At 41.6% G+C, this 15,149-nt stretch overlaps 1 protein-coding gene across 5 annotated transcripts; it reads left to right on the top strand.

Moving 5' to 3' along the window:
- Window positions 1-525: 525 nt before the first annotated feature.
- On the top strand, window positions 526-15,039 carry tnip1 (TNFAIP3 interacting protein 1). Of its 5 annotated transcripts, none has more exons than XM_076739109.1 (18): window positions 526-586; window positions 4,808-4,990; window positions 5,413-5,556; window positions 5,707-5,792; window positions 5,980-6,039; window positions 6,746-6,955; window positions 7,932-8,026; window positions 8,427-8,589; window positions 8,831-8,923; window positions 9,039-9,104; window positions 10,438-10,569; window positions 10,709-10,837; window positions 10,924-11,061; window positions 11,154-11,279; window positions 11,401-11,484; window positions 11,976-12,191; window positions 12,458-12,542; window positions 13,362-15,039. In XM_076739109.1, the coding sequence occupies exons 2-18, from the start codon at window positions 4,843-4,845 to the stop codon at window positions 13,439-13,441; spliced, it is 2,055 nt and encodes a 684-aa protein (XP_076595224.1). In that variant the 5' UTR covers window positions 526-586; window positions 4,808-4,842; the 3' UTR covers window positions 13,442-15,039. The 5 variants fall into 5 exon arrangements, with proteins under 5 accessions (XP_076595224.1, XP_076595226.1, XP_076595223.1 ...); XM_076739111.1 differs by lacking the exon at window positions 526-586 and adding an exon at window positions 3,613-3,718 and having other exon boundaries at window positions 12,066-12,191; XM_076739108.1 differs by lacking the exon at window positions 526-586 and adding an exon at window positions 3,613-3,718.
- The last annotated feature ends 110 nt before the right edge of the window (window positions 15,040-15,149 follow it).

Here is a 15,149-nt window from a genome sequence, read left to right as displayed (position 1 = left end):
ATATACACTGTTCTTGAATTTCCCTTTTGACTGTTGGGGAAGTTTGAACTGCGGTGTTGTTCAGAACATCTTGTACAGCATAAATTAAGTAGATTGTAGTTTACATATTTCAAAGCTGTCACATCCTCAAAGAGTTATGGGTGTTGCTTTAGCCTTTGACTTTTTTTTATCTGCAATCTCTAGGATTATGGTGGCATCATGCAAACAAGAAACATATTGTGCTATATGTACAGGGCTGTGTATACAAGTCAGTGTACATTAGAGGTCATTGGTCTTGAATGAGGCTCTTACAGCGTCATGTGTCATATTTTGGTTTTGGTGCAGTCATTTGTGTGCAGGGCTGTGTACATGCTGCTTCTATACAAAGATTAGTTAAATGCATTCAGTGTTTCTTTCATGTGTTGTGATGTTCTGTAAAGGCAGGCCGCACAGTTGGACACACACTAGGTTCTGTTTAGGCTGAGCGTACAGTGTCAGGCCATTTTACTGGGTTATGGGAATTCCCCAAGTCTCACAGTGAAAATGCTTCCCCCCTATTCACCAGTTTCCTTAAAAAGTGCCTCTCCGACACAAGCTGAATGTGTGGGTGAGTTGTTGTTTATTTGTTTTAACATTTGAGGTGTAGTAACAGAATATATTAGATTTATGTTTAGATTTGTTAGCATTCCTCTTTTTTTTGTTCAGGGTCGACTCATTTTATGTTATCACTGAAATGAGTGTTGTTGTCCTCTGTTTGGAGCGTTACAAAGCCAGAATGTAACATAATGACAAGATTTCTGCCTTATATGTCAGAAAAGATGCCACAGGCTCTGTAATTGTATAGTATGGTTTCTGTCTTAGCAGGAAAATGCTTTTTAATCTTAAGCAAATACTGGTAAATGTTGAACAGCATTTGAATATGTTATGTTTATTTTAAACCAGTTCTTAATTTTGTTGTGATTTTGTAATCAGTACAACCTGCTAACTCCATGTTAAGGACAAAATAACAAGACTATGGAGACAAAAGTGGTGACAACACAACAGAAAATGGAGTTTGAAAAAAGGATTTATTCATTCTCACTATGACTAGTGATACATAAGCCTGAGAGAAATGGATTTGGTAACCTGTCACACTGGTTTCTCGGTCATAGTTAAAGTCTATATTTGTGATTTTCAATAAAAAGTGATACGAAGAGCCTGTTTAAAGTTAACACTGAAGCATATCTGGCAGGGCACATCTCAGCCAAGTTTTTTGCATAGCGATGACGAGGATGCCCCTGGTTTAAGGCCCCAAGAAGACAGCTGGAGTCACTAGTCAGTTAACAAAAGGACATTTTGTATTAAGCAGCACGGAGCTAATGACTATCAGCTGCTGATTTCTGCTTGAAGGAGATTGGAGACTGGACCGTCCTTGTGTCTCAGCAGGATGAGGGTACAGAATGCATACGCTGTGCTTGTGACATTGTGAGCTTCAATTTGATAATTACCCCGTTCACTCCTCTGTCTTTGTGCAATGAGCAAAATGTTTTAGAATAATTCAAAATAGTGGGTGGACGGAGAAAACAAACAATTTGTTACCCAGGAGGACTAAATGATGGGTGACATTTCCTGTATCCTCAGGCTTTTGTTTTTGTGTTGGCAGGCTCAGAGTCAGCAGCCTGTTTATTATTTCAGCACATCACTGCAGCTTGAGATGGAAACATTGTGCACCTATAATCAAGGACAAAGTGTTTGGTGGCAGGCACAGGGCTGAGGGAAAAACATCTGTGTGTGAACTGCATGTTTGGTGTTTCCTGTAGGCAGCTGAGGATTCTTTGGGGAACACGTTCACATATTCTCCCGGAGTCTTCTGGCCAACGAGGCCCTGCTGGTCCACATACTACATGGTTTAAAATGTTATTGTCTGTCGTTTTGCTGTTGTACGTGGTTTTAAATGAACTGTGGTAGTAGTATGTTGTGAAATTCTGTTTTACTGTAACTTTTTAACTGTGGAGGGTACTATTTAAGGAAGATCACAGTTTTCAGATAGCTATAACTAACCTCTTTTCTCTGTTGCAGTAGTTTTAATATAGTACTACCTCAGTATTACTGGTGAACCACCACGACCACCACCACCACCATCAGTGTGCACTTTTTATACATTACAGGAAGTAATTAGGGTGTTTTAAATATAGAAGAACAAAGGTGTGACTGATTAATTTATCTTTCTCATAAATCACGTCATGTATAGCGTAAAATCATTTGCAAACTGGGTATTTCCTGTTTTAACACAGCAAGCTTAATGTTATGACCTCCAAGGATGATGCTTTGAAATCTGAAATCATTTTTCAGTTTCTTTGTCTCAATCATCTTTGGGGATAAACAGATGTGTGTTTTTACTTGTGACTCATATGAGACCTTTGGTGGTTTTATTAATTTTTAGCCATTACAGAGCCTTAGAAACATGTAATACTCTGTTGGGATGACCGAGCACCTGCGTGCGGTACAGCCTTATTGTATGCAGTTGAAGTTAGACTGCATCAGAAGTACTTTGTGCCGCCAGTTAACCAAGGAATGGTTGTTGTAACTCCCGGAGGAAAAAATATGACCACAGATTACCTGATTTTAATTCCCACAAGATGTCACTATTGCTCTAAATTATTCATGTTTGGTCAGACGGCCTGCAATGAAGTTCTGACAATGTTTTCAAACATTAATATTAGTGAATGTGGCAGAGTGCTCCTCAACAAACACCTCTGACTCTGTCACAAACATAACATTTCTAACATGTTGTTAAAATAGCCCAAATTCCAGGTGATATTAATCAGAGCTGAAATGATTAGTTGTTTAATCAGTTAGTTGAACTGGTTCATCATCTAAGTCATTTTTAAAGAAAAAATCTCAAGGAATCACAAATAAGAATATTAAGTGTAGATTATTGATGTGTATCGTAGAATACTTGTTGGACTTTAGCTTTTTTGAACTATTCTGTGTGTGTATACTCTATAGACCGAAAAATTAACTAATCAATTAAAAAGTCGTCAGATGAATCAGAAATAAAAACAATCATTTGCCGCAGTCTTAATCACAACATGAACTTGATATTATATATTAGCTCTCAGATAAAATATTTATTTTTAACTAATAGAGTGGACTTAAAAAGCTCAGTGTAACTTGATCTAGGTCTTCTTGCCCTCCTAGTTCTGAGGAAATGTGTGATGCAATCACAGAAACCCCCATTTACCCCTTCTCTAAAATTATCAATGAAGAAAAAGTCATTCAGTGAAAATGGTCGGGTTTCAACATGAGGGGTGGGTTTCAACAGGTAGAAAAGGAGATCAAGAAGTTTTTAAATTAAAATAATTAGGCCTACGGTTCAAGAGAAAGTCAGGCTGCTTTTGATAATCCGTTTTACTCACCCCAGTGTCATATAAGCCATTTTTTGCTGAATATGGATATTCAAATAAAAATTTAAACGTGAATCATGTGAAGAGGCTGATCTTTTCGGTAAAATCTCTCCCACGAATAATAATAAATCATACGCAAAGCATTTAGCACCAGTGTTTACATTACGGTCAGTGGCTCCTGTTGGTGCCCGTTCACAGAGCGCACTGGCCTGATTGGTCCGCCGGCCTGTCAATCATCGCTGTTTACCTCAAACGTTGCGAGGTGGAATTTCCCAGGTTACAGCACAGACCAGTAGACCACTTCCGCAATAGATGTCTAGGCAGAGAGACGAGAGGCCACTGCGAGCTGAAAGGTATCCAGACAAAAGACACCTCTTTGTTCTTTGATTTGCCGTTTAACTCCGCTTTCCGACTGGCTTACTGCATCGATGAAAGTATCTGTAGTGGCTAAAAAAGAGGAGCTAGCGGCTTCCTGTCCCGCACTGTCATCTAGTGTTAGCTAGCCGACAGCTAACGAGGATGTTGCTAGCAATTTGCATGACAACAGCGAAAACTAATATTAGCCTTCTTCAGCCAATCAAGGTAGCTATCATTAGCTAGATTGTACTGTATTTGACTCTCGTCTATTGGGTAAATGTATGGTAGCAGGATTCACGTCACATTTAGTATTTTTTTCCTCTGCTTTTGTCCTTTTTACCCTCGGATATGAACCTTGTAGTTGTCATATTTAGCCATCACAAATGTTAGCACATTCTTGCCATATGTTTCACTCTGGCATGGTGGCATTATGGTGGAACTGTTGCTGCTTTCGTCCTTTCAGAGCTGTCCGTGGATCTTTATTTTCTTCACAGGGCTTCACCGATAGTTTACACTCGTCCTGTTTTAAATCATACATGGAGAGAGGAATCGACAAGGCTTTTCTAGTTGGGTAACCCACAGTAGCATGTCTGAGTGGGTGGTATTTATTTCACCAGTAATCAAGAAATACCAGAAAAACCTTTTTATTTTTGAGTGGTTGTAATTTTGCTATAATGTAAGTTGTGGTTCAAAGAGATTTCTTGATAATGTTTAAGTTATTTATCCAGCCACCGTTTCATCTGTTGCCTTCCTCTGCATGAATGCTCGGGTGTGAACATCTCTTGCTCCTTGTTCTTATACTCTTCCTTATTTTTTCAAATCTATGAACAATGTACTTTTGATTTAGGATTCAATGTGATTATTTTACAATGCTAAAATTGCTGTAGTTGTTTCTCTAGTTGCTTCTCTTGTTGCAAAGGGTGGAGGACCATTATAAGCACAAGTTCTCAGTGCTCTATGATTAAAGGCTTTACTATCAGCACTTTTTGTTGTCTCTAAAGGTCAGTTACTCCACTGAGTAGTTTCCGGTACTTTATGTGTTTATAGATGAGTTGAAAATAACAGTTTGTGTCTTCCTTCCACAGTACAGAAGACCATGTCTAGTAAGTGAGCAACGGTGATGGAAGGGAAAGGCCCGTACCGCATCTATGATCCAGGTGGGAGTGAGGTCAAGGCCAGGGAGGAGGCCGGAGGGGGAAGCAGCTATCGACAGCTACTGGAGGAAAACAGCATACTGAGGGAGCGGATGAAAGGACTTAAGAGTTTAGGTAGGTCCTAAAGAATGAGTGGTTACCTCCAGGCGGTGGATGGAGGGCTAATGCCAGCTGCTCTTTGGCATTACGCCTCTGTTGTGAGTCAGAACACCTGAGTAACATTAATTTCTTTATTGTAGTTTGCAAAAATTTCTAAAGAAAAATTCAGTCCACGTTTAGAAATGCAGGAGGGAAACAGTCGTGCAGCAAATGAGGTGGAATGTAGTAAAACCAGATCATCTTCATTGGTAGTTTGATGAGAAGCTTGCACGCAAGTGATGTAAGTGGCCTGATTGGTCCTTTTGTGACTCACCAAACGAGTGCTGCTTGCACAAAATATCTCACTGAGCTTCTATCACATTCTGTTTGACTGCTCATGATGTTAGATGTAGCCTTAGCAGTGTGAGACAGAGACAAGATCTCTCTGAAACATGCAGGTGATTTGCTGGAAGAGTCTCAGTCGGAGGCATCGAGGCTTCGGCAGCGAGTGGAGGAACTTGTGAGAGACAACGAGGCCCTCAAGTCCTCCAGCTTCGCAGCCAGTCTGTGTATGGGAGGGCCCATTCAGACAGAGACACAAAGTAGGTCTCACAGACTTGATCATGAATTTAACTTTGTAGACATATTTTTATTTGTTGATTATTACTCTGGACGTTATGGTTACTATCTGGCATGTTATTCCACTTTACTGAAACTTTTAGTAACATTAATATTGGTATGGCTTATTTCAGGTAAACCCTGTTTACACCCCACTGCAGAGCAGAAGGAGGAGCAAACAAGCTGTGTAGGGAAGACCCTACAGCCTGAGAAGCCTAATGTAAGTAATCTGTCCTGGCAGAAACAACTTGAAAATAACATTAGCTCTGGACATCATGAGGGCCTGGACTATGACATTTGGCAGCTCTCAACAGGAGGATATTTACTTTATTCATGGAGTTTATTGACGCAGTTGCAGTATGGACACTGCATGCACTATGCTGCTACTTTCTTTTTGGTCTTTACAGGAGACCTCATCAGAGTTTCAGGTCGTGAATATGGATGGGAAGACTACAGATGCCTTGACTGTACGTACAACACTTTTTGTGACACAAAGATGAATAATTTTCCAAGGAAAATGACACAGGCTCTCAAAATTTTGTCATTTCAAAGAATCTTTAATGTCTGATGCTAACTCCCAAAAGTAATTATTTTGTATAATTAATTTAGGCTCAATTTAACCTTTCCGCTTTACAGCTATTTCCTCAATATTAGGAACATATCCTTGGTGAGGTGACTCATCACCAAACTCAATACTGGTAGCTCCAGCGTGAGTCAGTGAGGGGAAAGTCCAGGATTATTACTGGCTAGAAATACACAGCTGATTCATTCGCACGCTACATCCTTGGGGATGTGATAATAGGACACTGTGCCGGAATATTTCAGTCACACATGTCAAAACTAATGGTATTGACTAGCCAGTAACATATTGTAAAATTCTATTGCCTGTGTTGGCACAATTTCCGCATCTGATCAGAATAGTTTTGGGTAAAAGTATTAACACAGCTATTGTAGTCTGTGTGACCTATATTTAAATCCAACAGGACAAACTGGCTCGACTCCTCAGATAAGTCAGCTGCTGCTTTTCACAGAAATAGCAGCACGATGACTCTTCCAGCATGTTGAACTTTCAGTCTTGTGCTGGTTGACATACATCTGTAATTGTTAGATTGCATGCTGAGTCAGCTTGAGAGGAAGGACTGACTGACTCTTCACCTGTGTGGGTATCTTCAGGCGGGATCTGTGACGGGAGTAATCCCCCTCCTGCCTCAGGAGAACATCGAGCTTGCGAGCCAGCTGAAGAGGTTGGAGAGCTCCTTCAGCATATTCGCTGAGGAGTCCAACCCGAACCAGCTGTTAGCTCACCTCGGCCGAATGGCTGTGGAGTTTCACCATCTTTCCTCCAAGGTCCAAAAGAATGAACAGAGGACCTCCCTCCTACAGGTATGTGACACAACTGAATGACAAAAGTTAAAAAAAATAAATAAAAATGTTAAAGCTCCACTAGGTTTAAGCTGTTTCTTCAAGGTGGCTTTACAGGCACCTAAGAGTTTAATTTAATCAGCACTTTGCAGTGGAAACAAATGTGTTCAGAGAATGATTTATCTTGACTCATTTCATTTGATTTTTTAATGTCATGAATGCATTTCTCACATCAAATGCTACAGATAATTTAAAGGATGATATTAATTATAGTAAAATGAGTCCAGAACTTGTAATGCTATGTGTAAGAAGTTCTATCCTTTCTGACAAATGTCGTCTCACCACAGCAACAGTAGTTTTGGTGTCCTACACAGTTGTCCATATGAGCTGGGCAACAACAACTACTGCTGCAGGCACACAGCACCAGCTTTCCTTTTTTTCAGCACATTGTAATTTTAACTGTAATTACTTTATTGCTTCATTGTCAGCACATTTCTAAGTAATGTTACACAGTACGTTGCAATAAATTTTACATAGAGGAGGATGTCTGTCTTTAGGTGGAACCACTGGTACTTCTGAAATACATTACAGCCTCTTTTTTAATCCATGTAAGTAAAGCAGTATTTGCAGTGACTTTCATTCTTCATATTTTCAGTTTTTATGGCGCTTTCTTATATTTTTTCTTTTCAAAACCTGCTGAGATAAACTTCGAAAAGTCACGGTTGTTAGTTTATGGACTGAAAATGTGAAATATAGGAGCATTTGTCAGAAAAACATCAATCATCAACAGTCATTTTGTGCCATAGAGGTGGGAAGTATTTCCACACGAATGTACTCATAAACATGTACGGTGCTCTAAAATAATTTTCACCACCTGCCTTTTTTGTTAAAGGCAGTTGCTCCTGGCTCTGTGTGGGCATACAGATGTACAAAAAAAAAAAAGGTTACTGTCATTACACAGAATGATGCAAAATGTTGTGATAATTGTCTTTTCCAGACTCTCTGTGAGCAGCTCAGGCAGGAGAACAATGAGCTTCGAAAGAAAATGGAAGAGGATCATCACATCAGGAATCGAGACTTGGAACAGCTGAGGTAATTTTTTTATTTTGACCGGGCTTTGTGTTGCTTTGCTGTAGGAGAAACATTATATTATATTCCTAAACACTCGTATGTCTCATTCTTATTCTTCTGGACTTTGTTTAAAACTGTGGGACAATTTTTTTTCTCATGACCTTTGAATGTAGAGTGAGTCAGTCTCCCATTACTGTTTTGATGACCCCATGCAGCTTTTACTTTGCCATGGATGCTCACAGATACTTTCGTTTTTGATGGGGGGGATTACTCCACTGCTTTCTGTTGGCGTCACTGCAACCAGAGGGTGTTGTAGGGCCTTCCCAAAGGACATCCTGAAGCTGTACCAAAACTTCAACAAACTCCGGGAACGGACCTTGCTCACAATCGCTATCATTTTCATTTTGTTGCTGATTTTCAGGCAGGAGAATCAGAAACTTAAGGAGCTGGTCACGGGAGGAGCAGCAGCAACGGGATCACCGGCAGCGCCATCTGACACCGAAGCGGCAGAGGCCAAAGAGGAGCCCGTGAAGGAGGAATCAGCCGCTGTTAGGCCGAAGATGGAGGCCACCACACCGCAGAAGGTAGTCACAATGAAATGACACAGCAAATTCTTTTTTCTTTCCGTGCAGACACACTTTGCTTCATGCTCATTTACATACTCAGTGTATTTTTATGTGAAACTTTATTTTTCCTCTCAGATTTACATTGAATAAAAGCGTTTTCTCAATGAATTTGTCACTTAAAAGCTGCTACACCCTCACGATGTGGGGTTCGAGTGATGGAGGAATGTAGTGGATTTAGGAGTGTTTTGTATGCCCCCAGAGTGGAAAAGCTTCAGAGAAAACCCCAACTAAACTGTGTGATGTAGAGGTGTATGAAAAGAAGATCAAGCTTTTGGAGAAGCAGAGAAAGGATGTGAGTCTTTTTTGCTCTTACTGCTCATCCTCTTTTGCCATAGGGGAAAGTCTCTGTGTATTTTGTTTCCTATATGTTCAGTGTCATTTGTTTCACTTTCTGGCACTGCTTACAGGTACTGGAGGTGAACAAGCAGTGGGACATTCAGTGGAACTCCATGAAGTCACAGTTTGAACAGAAGGTACAGTAATGACTTTACAGCTGTTACGGAGGGTGTGGGAAGACATCGCCGCGTCCTCGACTTATGTAGGAGAACCAATACCCAATTCTCTCCGAATTCCTTTGAAAAATGTTTTCTTTTTTGCCATTTCAGAGCTCGCTCTTAAAAGGTTGAACACATCTGTTTAGCTTGATGAGATCACGTCAGTTTAAAGTAGTTATATTCATGTCTCCTTTTTATTTGTTTTATTTTCACTTTGGCCTGGGTCTGTGTTCAGACTTCTTCCACACACGGAGGTTCTTTTAGATTTCATAGCAAAGCACTTATAGATTGTACAGGAAAGCGTCTACATGTACAGTACAAAAGGTCTTATTTATGCTGCAATTTCCACAAAACTCCTCCTTCGTTATAAATAATGCATGTGCTTAGAACAGACAGTTCTTCATGTGTTAACCTCGGTTCAAAATGGACTCTATTCAGCTGTGTCCTCCACTGTTCTCAATTCAGCCTCATTTGTGTCACTAATTACTGCTGTTACTGTTACCAGGAGGAATACATTTTGAAAATGATATTTGAATGTAGTTTCAATAGTTTCAAGTTTGCTAAACAGTGATAAGTAGCATTATGTTGCATTATGCCAATACACACACAAACAGGTAGCAAGGATTTTGTAATTTGGAAATATCTTTAAGGAACGCAGGACTTGTTATGCATATGTTCGTATGCATCAGTTGGCAGTGAAGCAGCTGTTCGTGTGTGTGTGTGTGTGTGCGTGTGTTTTTCGATATGCTTGTCCAGTGGAAAAGGTGCAATCTTGCAATAGCTCGCTATCTGAGCGCACACTTACCACAAGGCTTGTCACACCTCACAAAGAATTCCCCTCACCTCTCTGGTACCCGCTGACTTCCTGCTGTGGTGCAGTCAGAGGGCAGCAGAAACACACATATGTACACACTTGCACACTCATACACACACACCTACGCTTCAGTACACTCACAGTCATGAACAAACCTAGATTCACACTTTGTTGAGACAGGGACGCCATGCAACCTTGGGTTTAAACCGCAGAACCCTAGATATATCCATTTGCGTCACTAGGTTCGTTCATATTTTACACAAAAACAGATCTACGTGTGTTTGCAAATGTGTCCTTGATGCTGTGGCTCTGTTTCTAATTTGATTACACAAATTTCTACCACGTCTCTAAGGCTGCACCCCAACACATGCAGCAGCTGATGTTCATCTTTACCAGAGATGTTATCACCAGATTTTTTTTATTTTGGTTTGTTTATGAGAATTGCACCTCACAGCTGTTATTAGTGGACTCAGCTAAATGGTTCACATTGTTCCTCAGATCACAGACCTCAGACAACGGCTGGCTGAGTCCCAGAAAACTGTGCTTGAGCTGGAGGCAGAGCGAGAGCAGAGGCAGCGCGACTACGACAAGAAGCTGCTGCTGGCCAAGTCCAAGATTGAAAATGTACAGGTGAGAATACAGAGACAGCAAGCTCGGGTGACATCTGTCTAACAAAACCAGAACAAAGCAAAACAAAACAAAACAAAAAAACATGTTTCAGGATACATTAAGAATGGTGTTTTCAGTGTTTTGGGTGTGTATGTTTCAGGGGGAGAAGGAGTGCCTCAACTCTGAGACCACTGAGTTAAAGCAGAAGATTCGCTACCTGCAAGATCAGCTGCTGCCCCTCAGCAAACAGAGGGAGTACCAGGAGAAGGAGATCCAACGCCTCAACAGGGTGAGTGTGGAACAGACGCAGAAAGGAGGAGAGGAAGAGTAGAAACATTGCCCTCTATGTGATACTTAGACTGTGTCTTACTTCAGGCTTTGGAGGAAGCCTTAAACCTGCATTCCCCGTCATCCTCCCAACAACCACCACCTGGCCAGGGTAACTTTGCCGATGCAGCCAATAACCTGAAGAAGCAGGAACTGCTCACTCAAATCGCTGTATTGAAGGAACAGGTCAGACACGCAGCAAAACATAAACACACACACTCATACGCACAGTTCTGCTGCAGTTATACATGCTTTTCCTCAACTGTGTTGCACTTCAGGTGAAGATCTTTGAAGAAGACTTCAGGAAAGAGAGGAGTGACAGGGAGCGAATGAATGAGGAAAAAGAGGACTTGAGGCGGCAAGTTGAGAGACTCCAGGGTCAGATTACTAATTTGACAAATCAGGTAAGATCTGTGTTTTCCAGTCTATAAGAAGCATGATTAGGAAAGTTTCAGTTTTATTGAATAACAGCCATAACTGAACTGCTCTCTAATGTGTGTGTGTGTGTATGTGTTTGTGGTTCAGCTTCATCAGGCACAGAATGAGTGTCAGAGGGAGCGTACAGAGAGATGTAAGCTGGAAAGACTGCAGATGCAGCATCACAAACAGGTACTGGCTGCAGCCGAGGTCTGAGCCCCGTAATGTTGCAGACGTATTGAAATTTGAAATGAAACAGTGCCGTCAGTCTGGATAGGTGACATGTTTGGTCAATTTCGCCATGTACATTTGATTAGGGCCAAGACATGTGCTAAAAATTGCTCTTCAAGCCTTTGGGATGCATCATGTAATAGGATAGGAGTTGTGGTAAACCTTGCAGACTAGCGCCCCCTGGTGACTGAGTGCAGCCGCATGTAGATGTTTACTGTAATGAGTTCACACTGGACAAATCAATACTCCAGGACCAGAGCCTCACTCCAGCTAGGTTGTTTTGTCAGTGAATTCGGGATCAACAGATGAACCATTTACACTCCTCAGTGGGAGGCAGCTGCAGGGGGTTGAAGGTCAGCAGCGGCCCATGCCATGACAGGGCCGCTGCGCTCGCTGAGAGTAGCAGCCGTGCACTGATTGGGGATCACGTGTGTACTTGTGATCCCTCGTAGGGGCAGCAGCAGGAAAGACGTACCTCAGACCCCACGTCAGGCTCAGTGAACGGCCCGCTGAGCCCTCCCTACTGTGGTCCCTTTGTGCAGGTGGGACCGCAGGGCCTTGAGGGCTGGCCCATACACTTCCCTCCCCGGATGCCCAATGCAGCAGGCGCCACAGCCGCAGCCGCCGCAGCACCACCCCCTGTACGAGACTTCCAGCCTGTTACCCCGGTAAGGGTCCTCTAAGGCCCCCCTGTCTCTGTCTCTGGAGTGGCTCTGGGTCAGTGAGGAAACAAGGCTCTCCTTTCTCTTATCTCTACTCTCCTTCTCTTCTGGGAGGAAAAAGCTGATTTCATTAGGTCTAAATGTAGCGCAACCTATCCCCGCTTACATTCAGTAATGATTGTTAGGTTCAGGCAAAGACTTGTGGGCTGCTGGCTGTGATGAGTGACTATATTCAGTGATTTGAACTAAGATGGTGCCATCTCTTTGGTCAGGGTTTTCCTTGGCAGTCGTCATTCCCGCAGCCCAGAGGGGCCAGAGCAGTAGGAGAGAGTTCAAGACCACCACCAGAGAATGCAGGTATGGTACAGTATTTTATTCTTCTGGTTTGTTATGAATCACATTTTTGTATACTTGTTTCATTGAATAAAGGATTAGGATCTGTATTTTTCCTTATTGTCAACAAAATATTATCAAAAGAGCAACACTGTGTCTCAACACTTTTTCACTGCGCGTGCCTCACAGCAAGAAGGTCGCCGGTTCGATCCCCGGGTCAGGCGGGGGCCTTTCTGTGTGAAGTTTGCATGTTCTTCCCGTGCACGCGTGGGTTCTCTCCGGGTGTCAAAAACATGCTCATTAGGTTAATTGGTGACTAGAAATTGTCCTTAGGTGTGAGTGTGAGTGTGAATGGTTGTCTGTGTGTATATGTTGCCCTGCAATCGACTGGCGACCGGTTCAGGGTGTACCCCCCCCTCTCGCCCGCTGACAGCTGGGATAGGCTCCAGCCCCCCGCAACCCCGAAAGGGATAGGCGGGTATCGAAGATGAATGAATGTTCATGGTTAAGAAGGAGCGTCACCCAGTATGGTGTGGCTCCATTATGTGACTTTAATAGTTCCTAAACAACAATGGCTTTTTGACACAGAGGAATAAGATACATCGGGCTCTGGCTACACATACATTTTTTAGTAGGATCAATTCATAGTCGGTTTTGGTCTTTTCATGAGATTTGTTTACCGGAAAAATACAGAACATTGCCAACATCACCCTTTCATGAGGAACATCGCCGATCCCACACAATGGCCGAATGTTTGCTGTGTTCAGTTTGAATGAATAATGTGCTGCAGCAAAGTTTGTGGCTGTGAAGATAATGCGGTCGTGGTCCTTTGTGTGCCTGTAGATCAATCCGCAGCAGCCGCCGCAGCAGGAGCAGGGTTTGGGAAAAGGGAGCGACAGAACATTGACCCTGGAAAGCACTAAAGCATCACCGTACCCACCTAACGGAGTCTGGGTAGTAGCATGAAATCAGTTTGTTTTTGAGTTGACAAGGTGTGATTTGATCTATAATTTTCCTACTGAACTGTAGATATCCTATTGTAATGTTGTTTATACTTGCGTTTTATAAGGCTATTTGTGAAACACTTCGCTATTCTGAATATATACATGAAATATTATTTAGATTTTTTTATCAGGAACTGAAGTCATTTGTTAATTAGGTTGGAATAATTAACATTCTTATTTTTTTTTTCTGGAAAATATACCCACGTGATTGTCTCCCTGCAAATATGTAACAACGTGACACTTTGTTACTTGTAGGGTTACAGGAAGCCATTCCCCAATAAGACTAAGACTACATATACTCATTCCAACAATGAATGATAATATACGTACATTGAATCATAGAATTTACAATGTGAATGTTAACTGATTTATGAAGATTTCTTCAGTACCATCGATGTTATAGACCTGTCCCATATGTGTAACTGTTCAAAAGTGGTTGTTGAAATACAAAAATTTTGGGAAATGAATTTTGATGGTATCATACCAAAAACATGATTGTGATTATTGATAATTTATTTATAACCTGCTGTTTTGATAGTTGCATTGACTAAGTGTAAATCATTGTCTTTAGTAATGCTGTTCTTTCTATGTTGTTAGTGTAATCCCAATATATTGTAGCTATTGACATTGTATGTTTGTATCATACACAATGCACAGTACATACACAACCTTTTTTTCCCCATGACGATGGACCTAATCTCATTAAACACAACACTTCTACTTGACCACAATTGATTTGACCACTCATTCCGATATTCATACTCATCTTACTGCATCCTGTACTTTTGCCCCCAGTTTAGCTCCAACATACACCGTCTACAAGTTACAACAACTAAGCCTTCAGGCAAAAGTGATGACAGTCTTCCTCTTCATCCTGTTATTTCATGTGAACCTCCTGAGTTGTAATCAGTGCAGCTGTTAACACCAAGTACTGAAACATTCACGTTCTGCTAAAGCAACAGAAAGAGGAAGATTTTTATCAGTGTGTTTAGGCTCTGATCCAGTGTCACAGCCACTTTTCAGAGGAAAATCTCTGCCAGGACGTCTGGCTTTGCTCTCTGTCCTACTTCAGCAACCAATCCACGCCGTGCCGACTGACCTGTGAACTGCTGTAACACACAGTCAAGAGCCCTGGGAACAGACACAGGATCCACACCTCCAGATCATGTGCATTACCATTTTAAAGGCGGATCCGGTCTCAAAAATCAAGCCGCTGTTTTAACCTAAAACCCATTCAGATTTCCTTAGTGCAGCAGAGCGTATATCAGGTCGTCAGATGAAGGGCTTCAAAATGTGTGCAGATGAATTTGAAAAGGCTCCATTTTATCAAACAACGGGAACAAAATCCTGTTGGGTGAGAAGTGAATTGGTGGAATTGCACTTTGAAAGGTACGCTATATTTACTGGCAGTTGTATTTTCTTGGTTTGTAGCCTTTTTTTTTTCTTTTTTGCAGTAGGCAAAAGCACATGTGAGACTTTTTGTATCTGACTGGCTTAATAAATCTATTCTAAATGTCTATTAGCTTCCCACCCTGCTTATTCATATTTTGTCCATTTTTATTGCAGGATAGAAATGTCAGAGGGCCAGAAATGTGCTACCTCAAGTTCACCTTTCCATGACATGATG

The sequence above is a fragment of the Chaetodon auriga genome, chromosome 9, assembly GCF_051107435.1.
Source record: "Chaetodon auriga isolate fChaAug3 chromosome 9, fChaAug3.hap1, whole genome shotgun sequence".
Classification (NCBI taxonomy): domain Eukaryota; kingdom Metazoa; phylum Chordata; class Actinopteri; order Chaetodontiformes; family Chaetodontidae; genus Chaetodon; species Chaetodon auriga.
Note: the sequence above shows the minus strand (reverse complement) of the source record. Positions and strands in the feature narration are given on the sequence as shown.